Source organism: Anoplophora glabripennis, unplaced genomic scaffold, assembly GCF_000390285.2.
Source record: "Anoplophora glabripennis isolate ALB-LARVAE unplaced genomic scaffold, Agla_2.0 scaffold528, whole genome shotgun sequence".
Taxonomy (NCBI): Eukaryota; Metazoa; Arthropoda; class Insecta; order Coleoptera; family Cerambycidae; genus Anoplophora; species Anoplophora glabripennis.
Window position 1 is genome coordinate 313,186 of NW_019417098.1, and position 10,941 is coordinate 324,126.

At 34.0% G+C, this 10,941-nt stretch overlaps 2 protein-coding genes across 2 annotated transcripts; both read right to left on the reverse strand.

Annotated features, from left to right (window-relative positions):
- Nucleotides 1-2,124: 2,124 nt before the first annotated feature.
- On the reverse strand, nt 2,125-7,307 carry LOC111692147. The gene is made up of 3 exons (XM_023455918.1): nt 6,953-7,307; nt 6,437-6,663; nt 2,125-5,848 (listed from the first exon to the last, which is right to left on the reverse strand). Exons 2-3 carry the CDS (start codon nt 6,642-6,644, stop codon nt 5,460-5,462), a joined length of 597 nt encoding a protein of 198 aa, XP_023311686.1. The 5' UTR covers nt 6,645-6,663; nt 6,953-7,307; the 3' UTR covers nt 2,125-5,459.
- A 460-nt stretch (nt 7,308-7,767) lies between these two features.
- Nucleotides 7,768-10,439, reverse strand: LOC108913442 (beta-galactosidase-1-like protein 2). Its single transcript, XM_018718994.1, has 4 exons — nt 10,114-10,439; nt 9,675-10,046; nt 9,042-9,389; nt 7,768-8,768 (listed from the first exon to the last, which is right to left on the reverse strand). The coding sequence occupies exons 1-4, from the start codon at nt 10,400-10,402 to the stop codon at nt 7,819-7,821; spliced, it is 1,959 nt and encodes a 652-aa protein (XP_018574510.1). The 5' UTR covers nt 10,403-10,439; the 3' UTR covers nt 7,768-7,818.
- Nucleotides 10,440-10,941: the final 502 nt, after the last annotated feature.

Genomic DNA, 10,941 nt, shown 5'->3' on the forward strand with positions numbered 1-10,941 from the left:
CATAAACATGACACTACCCCCGGGGTTTACACAGACGAGCCGGCGAAGCAAGAAGAGCGCCAGAAGAAAGGGCCCTAGCCGGCGGGGCCCAGCCAGGACAAAAGGAGGTCCCACAAAGCGCCTACACCGGCCGCATTTGCGGTCGGGGTAGACGACGGATGGGGCCCACCTACGAAGGCTGTCCAGGCCTACACGAGATGAGGCAGGATAAAGAGGGATAATCCCCCTCGATCCCAAATCATTGAGGCCAATATCTAGCCATAGAATAATGGCGCGCGGACAGCCTTCGTAGGTGGGCCCCATCCGTCGTCTACCCCGACCACAAATGCGGCCGGTGTAGGCGCTTTGTGGGACCTCCCTTTTTCCTGGCTGGGCCCCGCCGGCTAGGGCCCTTTCTTCTGGCGTTCTTCTAGGGTAAACACGAACAACGGTAACAGCCACACACTAGACGTGTTTTTTGTTTAGTTTTTTTGAAATCATGGTGTCATTAACATCAACCGTTCTGTGATGGAATATACGACAACACTGGCAGTGGCGGCAGCAATTGCTATAAAATTTAAATCTAAAAAACAAAAAAAAACGTTCAAAATGGGTTAAAGAATGGTTACTTGAAAGAAAACAATTTTCACACGTCAATCTTGTAACGTTAAAATTTTAATCTTAATATAATTTTGAATAATTATAGAGCAAACCGCTCAAAAATCAAACAACAAAATTTGAGTAATTTTATTATGTTAAATGTTAATCAGTATATAATTATTATTATTTAAAATTAAGCAGTTAAAATTAAATAATCCTATTTGTTTAAAATTATTTAACTTTTGTTTTTTCTGTTAAGAATTATTGGCGTAGTCTCGAATATTCATAGAACAGCGTTTTTGCGGCTATTAAAAACACAAAAACCGTTCGTATCGATATACTTAAGCGTCCGAGTAAGTTTTTAAACTTGAAATTTTGTAACCGGATTTTAATGACTTGAGAAACGTGGGAATTTAATAGGTTACTGGCGCCCTGAACTTTACAGTTCTAAATACCGCACGACCAGCTCCGAATGTGTGCTAGCCGACGTTTCTGCCACAACATCTTCTGGACGCGAATCCAACGAAAAGGTGGCAATCTTTTGCATGAATTACGACTAGAGCCGGAAAATTGGTTTAATTATTTGCGAATGGACGAAGAAACTTATTTAGAGCTGCTTACTTTAGTAACACCATTAATTCAAAAACAGGATACCTTAATGAGGCAAAGTATTACACCGCATGAGCGTCTTACCGCTATGCTTAGATTTCTTGCTACTGGCAGAAGTTACGAAGACCTAAAAAAAGACCTAAAGTGAAGTCGCAAAATACAAAAAATGCCCTGCAAGACTTCTAGCACTTCACGTCCGTTTTAACCGCGTCGTCACACACATGTACCGACTTGAACAAACACGTTCAAAACGGACGGTTTTAATCAAGCTGGGACAGATATTTTAAACGCGGGGAAGAACAACGGTTTTTAGCCACACACCGGCAGTTTTACCCGTACAGATAAAACTGTGCGGGTAAAACTACCAAAAAGAACGTGTGTCTGTGGGGGCCTCTCACATACTTCTATCCTATACTGATTATTACCTCTAGTTTCAATGGATGACCTTGTTTCCAAAAAGTGGGGGTGAGACGTACTCCGTGTGCTTTGCGCATGCTCCATAATTAGGCGCGGTTGCAATGTGAGTTGCATTCAAATTCAAAAGATTGTCACGGCATGCTCTGTACTATAGCCGATTATATATGTACATATAAAATGTTATTAAATATATTTTCACTGAGTTCACTCCAATTTCTGAATGTTTACTTTTCTACTGAGTCCTCTATAGAATAGGCTCCATGTTCAATACATTATTTTACTATTTATTAGTTTCAATAACGTATTGCATAGCAGTATTTAATATTTTGTAGCCTTAAATAAAATAAAACAGAATACAAATTTATATGCTTTTAAAACTGTGTACATAGGCTATGTTCGTAATTTTGGACATTTTTTAAATAACATTGGCGTATTTATTAAACAAAAAATCGTCAGTATTCGCTTTATACAGCACAACTGAATTATTTTGATTCATAAAAAAAAAGTTTATTACATAATTATTTATTGTAGTGGTTTCTGCAGTTTATTCGATAATATAAAAAAATGGTATAAAATATCTATAGGAGACCAATCCGATAATGATGTCCACTATTCTAGGAAGGCTCTTATCGAGTAAAATTTTGAAACATTTTTACTGAGTATCAACACAAGATGAATTAATAGAAGAGTTAGTGAAGGTTTAAACAGATTATAAAAAAAAACTCAAGATACACTTATTTATTTATTTATTTATTAAAATATACACTATACCATAACAGTTTTTAATATTTAGCTATTTACAAATATAGTGTTCTAAGAATAAATATATTGTATTACTTTAGTAGGAAAAGATAAAGTACTATTAAGTCATCTGAAAAATAGGAGGTCCTAGGTTATGCCATCGTATGATGTTATAAATATTTGTAAGGCGATTGAAATACTTATTAGGCAAACTTCTTAAAAAATAGTAGCGAATATTTTATACAATATTTATTGGGCTTAAAAGATTCAAGTGGAACCAGAATCATTGACAGCAATAGAAAAACTGGGTTCCTTGGTTTTATAATATGTTTGTGTAACATGTTTCCACTTTACAATGACTTGAAAAAGCACAATTTAAAATATCTACTGACTTTTAAATTGAGTCAGGACCATATCGAGACATTCTTTGGGGCAATAAGAAGTAGGGGTGGCTTTAATAATAACCCGAACGCCATTCAATTTGAGGCGGCGTATAAAAGGCTCCTTGTAAAAAATGAGGTGTGTGCCTCTCAAGATGGCAGTTGCCAGTTGGACCATGTTCCGATTTTAAATTACTGCTCAAATAAAATAACAGATCCGCTTTGCGAGACAAATGAAAATGTAGCAACAGATGATAACGCCTTATTTGACCATGATTATGTAAAAACGTTATACGAACTCTCTCCTTACGTAGAAGATGTCACTTCATATATAGCAGGATTTATTTCCTCGTGAATTTAAAAAAAATTACGTGAAATTTGTAGAAAATATTTAGTCGGAAAAGATAAAGTACTATTGACTCATCTGAAAAATAGGGGGTCTTACGTTATGCCATCGTATGATGTTATAAAGATTTGTAAGGCGATTGAAATACTTATTAGGCAAATGGAATGTTCTATTAAAAAAATAAAACATTTTGAAAAAGTAATTGTAAACAAAATTTTATACAATGTACATGTTTTTTCTGATAGTTATATGGTGGAACATATAAAAACGCAGAATATTTTGGACAACCACAGAGTAGAATTAATTAAATTGATTTGCTTAAAGTATATCACTGTGAGAGTTCATTATGAGGCATCCAAATTAGTTAATGTGTCAGTAAGAAGTAAATTTACAAAACATATCACTTTTAAAAACCAATAAATGTTATAGTACAAGATCCCTACTTAGATCGATCATCACCCATCGAGTTTTCTAATGAAATTTGAATTTTGATAATATAATGTATTAATTATTATCAGCATTTGTATTAGGTGTATGTAAAAGTATCTGTAAAAGTAGCATTTTTTCGTTGTAAATATATGAGTGCACTATGCACAGATTCGCTTAAAACTTGTGCCGCAAGTCTAACACGCATTTTATTATCATAATAACAAATATGCTGTTTATTAATTTTACACCCTAAATGAAGCCCCTCCTGTTCTTGAATTTTCACAATATTTTCTATGAAGTCCCACATTATGGGTAAGTTTTCTTCATCGTAGAGAACTTTTTTGTCTCCAAATGTGTTGCGAACAAGCTTTATCATATGACAAGCATCCCAAAATACATAAACATTTTCTTTTGTAACTGGATGAGAAAAATAGGGTTTAAAAGCAAATCCGTATTCAAAATTGGCACCTAAACATTTAGCCATTGACAGATTCACACTAGCCCCATCAAAGCAAATTGACTGGCAAATTTGCCAGTTTCATGCAACAATACGAAACAAGTTTTTAATAAATTTGCCCTTTCCATTCCATTAAGTGATTTAATTAAAAAGTAACCCAGTGGGATTTTCCAGTGCCCCCTAAGATCAACTGCCATAAAAACAAGGGCACTTTTCGCAAGGGGGCAAGAATCCGTGGGAATGTCTCCACTTCCCAAGTCAACATATCCAAATAATCTGCTGCCTTTATAAAGTATTTGGCTTCGTACTGACATTTCATCTATTGTGATGTTGCAAATAACTGATTCATTTTTTGATTTTTCTTTTAAAATTTGAAATGCTTCCTGAGTAAAACCAGGTCTTCCATTGACAATGGTGTACCACCGTCTCAAAGTTGACGGATGAGGTAGCAGGTTTCCCCATTGTCTTACATAGTTATATGCTCTGGATGAATAGAATTGAAGAGTTAAAGCAAAACATCTCAGTTGTTGCGAGTACTTCAATTTTCTTGATTTTATTTTGGAGTTTATCAATTCCACTATTACTGGGGGAGTTCTGTCCTGTAAATACACATTTAACATTTATAAAAATTATATAATTTGGTTTTGTTCATCAGTCACTGAAAAAGTACATTTTCCAATTTTTACAAAAATAACTTTTCAATTTTTCTTTCTAATTTTCCAACCGATGCAACGAAACAACAATACAATATCTAATTATAATTGACTTAATTGTTTTATTTTTGTTGTTTTGTTATAATGAAAGAACATGAATTGAAAATATGGTTTCATATTCATGGACCATAAATATTGCTTCCCACCTATTTATGGAATATTAAAAAAAGTATAGTATCTCAGATTGTAATCGGGAAAATATAACTGGTAATAGAACTTGTAAAAATAAAAGGAAAAGTTCATATGAATTTACAGGTTTCTCAGTTTTACTTTCAAGATAGAGGGTGTAAAATTTACCAAAAAATATTTTTGGTAAATGAGTAAAGTCTAATCACATCAGATAAAGATATCTACTTATCACTAAAAAAAATGGAATTTTACCATAATCAGCCAGATGGTTTTTGGGGTATTTGAAGGATTTTTTTTTGTTAATTTTAACAATTTGTATCTTGAAAACGAAGCTTTAAAATATACAAGTTCATATAAGTTTTTGTAAGTTCTATTGCTCGTCAAATTTTCTTGACTAAAATCTGAGACACCCTGTACAAGTATAGCATTACCAGGGATGAGTTCGCCACACACCAAGGGTGGTACTTTTCCCGATACGTTTTTCTAACCAAGGTAACATCATACAAGGATGATTAAATTTGATGTTCAGTAAAAGTACCTCGTTTCGGTGTGTGGAGAACTCATCTCCGATAGTGTCTACACCGAAGGTTCCAACCCATCTTCTAATATTAACCAACTATAACCATTATAACTTTACCATTAATATATCGCCACAATTTTCACTTATTAGATTTTAATTTTTCTACAAGTTCCTTCAATGTCGATATCTTCTTTACAAGTCGTCTTTTATCTTGCTGCAATTTTTTAATCCTATACCGAAGTTGACCTTGAACATATCGGGACTGGTAGAGAGCTCTCTTAGCACGTCTTGGTGTTGCTACATCTGGGCTTGATCTTCCGATTCTCTGATTTTTTCTAGGGGTAGAAACAATAACATCTTCACCTGACAATGGATCACTTTCTAAGGCAGAAGTTGAGGGTAATTCAGTAAACTTAGGTTGAGATGATACAATCCTTTCCATTGATTCGTTCTTTGTCATCCGATCCATCTTAAGTTTTTTTGAAGGGACTTCACTAAATTCATCGCTCTCGTTTTTCTTTTCCACTGCTGTAATAAAAAGCATGTTTAATTTAAACTGAATATAAAATTTAGAAGAATTTAGACAGAAGTGTAATTTGTTTTCAAATAATGTCGAAAAAAGTAAAAGATTTTATGAAAATTCGTTTTTTTTTCAGATATTTCTGAAAGTTTTCAGAATTTTACAAAGTTCAACATAGCATCTTGACAACTATCAGATTGCGCAACTTTGCCATAATTTAACTAATCTAGCTTGTATCTCTTATTGTTTCCAAGATCGCAATGAGGCTCGAAAATCAGCCACCCTGTACATAAATATAGGAAATAAATAAGTTACAAAAACTGTGTTCCATTGACATATTAGGTACTTTATTCCTATTTTTTAGATTAAAAAGTAACTTTGTGATGCAAAAACATTCAGGGGTAATTTCTCTTTGAAAATTGAGAAACGTTTTTCACAGGGATCCGTAGAATTCTTCATATGAAAAACTCCTATTAATTTTCATTGAGGAGTAATGCCCTGAATTTTATTATATTTATTTAGAACCTGCATAAATGTTACTTAAAATTAAAAATATATTAGCTATTGGATAAATATTTAGTACGTATATAGGTTACCTGATAACTGTTGGACATTTGGAGAAATATTTTCCTTATGCGGAACATTCACGGATGGTACAGCGTTAGGTTTTAACTTCCTTTTATCATATGACCCAATAAATCTAGTATAATAGTCTTCCACCTTAAAGTGGTTTGAGCAAATGACAATGGTTTTAACACAATCAGATTTTTCAAATCCACAAGCTAGTTTCCACTTGGCTTCCATTTCCTTATTTGTAGGAAATCTAAAGAAAAAGTTTTCTTTAAGGTAGGTACAAAAATAAAATACAAACACTAACTGCTGAAAGTTGCTGAACTACCTAACAATGTATTTTTATCGACAGCATTTCAGTAATTTGTCAAAAGAACGAAAATTTAATTACAAGAGCATGGCTTAAGCAATACAATACCCATGAATATATACTATAAAAGTACGCATAAATATAATATCTATCAAACATATATATCGATTTTTGCATAATAAACCAGTTCAGTGTACAATATTGAATAATAATAAAAATATAATGTACTTACCCGTGGAGCTAAATTTCTTCGCTTTTCTTTGAACGACATAAGGCACAAAGTCTACCCATATCTCTAATACTAATAACTAACAACAAACAAAGTTTAATAAAGTTTTTGGTTAAAATATATACAGGATAATAGTCGCAATTATTAGAGAAAATACACCAAAGGACTAACACAACACATCAACACAAAACATAATGAGAATATTTTTAGGTTAGCTTGGCTTTCTTACTGTTTACCGTTCTTGGTTCCTTTCAACCAATCAAAACCCATAAAGGAAGCGCATGCGTATGAATACGCTGGTCCGTCGCCCCACTTTTCGGCTTCAAGTCAATCGCAAAATGATTAGTATAGGATAGAAGTATGTGGGGCCTCTACGCAGAAGATAGTACTTATGAATGATTCAATGATTGGTAGATGGCGTGTAAGTAATGGTAGCTTAAAGTGCCGCAATTTTGGGGCAAAATTGCCCTAGTCAAAAAAGCAAAAATCCAGTCTGGTGTTTATAAGTTCATAAGAAAAACAAAAATTGTATGTATTTCTTCATATTCGTATTTGAATTATCCAGAAAAAGTGTCTTATCAATGTCCAAATTTAAAATGTCTACCTTTCACTTTCTGATTAAAAAAAAAATTCGTATATCAAATTCTACAACAACTGTCCTTATTTGAGTGACTTTGTATCTCTTAAGACGACTGATATGAAAAAAAAATGCGTTGAATCCAAAAAATGTAGTTCTTAATAGGCCAAACTGTATTAAATAGTGTAAACCAAATTAAAACAAAATAAGTTATTTTATAATATTATTATTAATATTATAGTTAATATTTCAGTTTCAGCAACTAAATACACAATTAGGTTTAAATTTATTATTAGTGTATCGCATAAATATGTTCAGTCGAAAAGCTGATGTCTCCTCCAGGTTTAAAATGTTCGAATATAACGATATCATTATCACCCTGCTTTAGGAATGGTGCTGGTAAATATAAAGTCTGAACAGGTCCCATTCTAGCATATCTACCAATGACAAAACCGTTCACGATAACGATTCCTTTTTTCCAATTTTCCATATAAACAAAGGTATCTTGCGGTTCGTTTGCTATAGTCAAAGTGGCTTTGTACAGTGAAGGACCAGTGCTATCCAAATTAACAGACCCCCATCCGGAAAGGCTGTTGGTCCAAGATTTTTTGAATTCCAATGGGAAAATAGTCCAACCTGTCAATTCGACATTGTTTATTTTGGCGGCTCCTTGGTAGAGTCCCTTGTATTGTTTATAAGACACCACATTTACTCGTCCCCAATTTTCCACCACTAGTTCTAACGTAGCGCCCTCTAGCTCTTCCTCGGTTAGAGTTAAGTAGGAATCTTTCCACCTCCAAGTTCCAAATTGATCTAGATCTTTAACATTTTCCAACCAATGCGATACCAATTTTCCATTAACTAGTACCATTATGGTGTCGCAGATTCTCCCTTCGATGGTCAAGACGGAGTTGGCTTCAAGTTTTAGGTTTTCTTTACGGTATACTATGTATCCGTAACTCTGTCCCGAGTCATTGTTGATGTCCAGTTTTTCCATTGCTATCAATTTTTCCGAATACACAGATTGGAGTGATTTCAGAGCATCGTCTATGTATAACTGTTGATTTACTGTAATCGTGGGGTAAGCTATTTTAGGTATCAGCTCGGGAACGTCAGGTAGTTTGGTTTGTATAGGGTTGTATTTTGCTAGAAGCTCCTTAGCTTTGTAATATTTTTCTGTATAATCACCACCTTCAGTTAAGGGTGAATCGTAATCGTAGCTCGATGTTATAGGTTGAAAAGCTGAAAAATAAAATTGAATTAACGAAAAGTGTAACGATTTATATTTTTTAAATCGTCATCGTAAAAAAAGGAACTTTGTGGGCTGCAATTTTTAAAAGAAAAAGTTACAACAAAATAGTGCTAAATCTATGAATGGTCACTACAACTCGATGCACTAGATACTGCAAGTATAATTCAATGCTGGTTGCGGCATTAGTCCCCAGAGTAGTTGCTTTCCGCAATATCAACAGTTAAGCAAGTGTGGTTAAGTGATCAAATTTGTAGAAAAATTACCTGCATTTCCATCGCTTGCGTCCGTATCAGATGCACCATTGAGGAAGCGGAAATTAGAGCCTCCATGGAACATGTATATGTTGACGGAAGAGGGATAACTCAATATAGCTTCATAAACTTGTTCAAATTCCTCAAGTGTCTTACTGTTGTGACTCACGCCCCAAGAGTCAAACCATCCCGCCCAGTATTCCATAGTCATGAGAGGTTTATTAGGTTGAAGCTCCTTCATCATGTCTAGCTGGGTCACAGGGTTTTTATCGTAATTGGCTGTCATCAGAAATAGTTCAGGAATAGTACCCACTGTGCCCCTGTCAGGGTTGTCTGAGGTCACCAATAATTCGATTATACCTGAGGGGAAAATAAATTGATTATATAATTTTTAAAGATATTATTATTACTTTCATTACAAAATCAGAGGCAAGATTATATCTTACAGGCATCATAGCTAACAGTTTATCTACTGGAAGCCAATATTCATTTAAATATATCATAATAAGGTCTACAAACAATTCATATTCATTAATTTTGTGTTGAAGACTCAATATTTAGATGACAAATCTAAGATAAAGACATACATTTGAGAGTTAAGGTCTTCTTAATTTGGGAGATTGAGAAGTTAAAAAAATTACTCACCATTGTCCAACATTAGCTGTCTAAGAGCTTTTAGGTACACCATATCCGCATTTTTCCACATTAATGCATATTCATTTTCTACTTGCATGGCTATGATCGATCCACCTTTTTGAAATTGGAACGGTGCAAGAATTGGCATAAGTACGTTGAAATATCTCGTCACATACTTCATGTAGGTCGCATCTGAAGTACGAACTGTCATTTCCTCCCTTAACAACCAACTTGGGAATCCCCCAAATTCAAATTCACCGCAAATGAACGGACCAGATCGAATTATGGCGAAGAGGTCTTCTTCTTGGGCGATTTTCAAAAATTCTGCGACATCTAAGAAGTCTTGCATTTCAGAGCCTCCACTTCCAAAGTCGTACCGACCTGAACCATCAAGTTAACTTCAATAATTTCGTAATTTTCATATGACAATTTGGTGGGTTGCACTTACCTGACTCATACTCATGTAAATTCCACGGAATGTAAGTTTCCACGGCATTGAGCCCCGCTGCCCTCATTTTTCGCAACCTGTCTCTCCAGTAAGCCTTGGGCACCCTGAAGTAGTGCATAGCACCACTGTAAATGCTAATTTCTTTTCCATTTAATATAAAATTAGTTTGATCTGACGATAGTCCTGAACTTATGCCGTTTGATGTATAGTATTCATAGTTAGTTGGTAACGTCTGTGTTGAGATGTACGTTACAAAGAAAATAAGCTGAAGCACAGCGACTATAGCCATGTTGGGTATACGGTATATGAAATACTGGGTACCCCTTACTGAGACTGTACATGTTTGGATTTATATATAGTTTCTCAATTTGTAATATCTAATCTTCTTGATATTGTGAAGTAGTTAAAATGTGTTCTTATAATTGGTTTATATTGGAAATTTTAAAAAAGCAAAAAAGATGTTGAGAGCAAGTCTGTCATTAAGACCAAAACTGCTTTCAGATAATTTAAACAAAATTTTTAAGACCAATTTTATCATTTTTTCACATGCTTTAAAAAATGGGGCAAAAGCGAAAGAATCTAAAAAAACGTCTATTGATTCATTCATTTACATAGAGGTCACCAGAACATGACGTTTTAAAAATAATAAACAAAGGTGAGTTGCTTATTATGGATTTAAATCTTGTAAAAACCACAAACATGATAAGCAATTGTTATTTTTAGAGTTTTAACAACAGTAAAATATTTTATCAAAAAAAAAAGAATGTATATTGGACCATTTCATATCATGAGTATGTACTTATTAGCATAAGGAATTCATCAGTATTT

Excerpts from the sequence above, each read along its gene's own strand:
- LOC111692147 (XM_023455918.1), bottom strand. The coding sequence starts at position 6,644 with ATGGAAGCCAAGTGGAAACTAGCTTGTGGATTTGAAAAATCTGATTGT. Across the intron at positions 5,849-6,436 it reads AAATGTCCAACAGTTATCAG|CAGTGGAAAAGAAAAACGAG; the intron begins GTAACCTATATA and ends TTTTTATTACAG.
- LOC108913442 (XM_018718994.1), bottom strand. The coding sequence starts at position 10,402 with ATGGCTATAGTCGCTGTGCTTCAGCTTATTTTCTTTGTAACGTACATC. Across the intron at positions 10,047-10,113 it reads TTTACATGAGTATGAGTCAG|GTCGGTACGACTTTGGAAGT; the intron begins GTAAGTGCAACC and ends TTGATGGTTCAG. Across the intron at positions 8,769-9,041 it reads CGCAAGCGATGGAAATGCAG|CTTTTCAACCTATAACATCG; the intron begins GTAATTTTTCTA and ends TTTATTTTTCAG.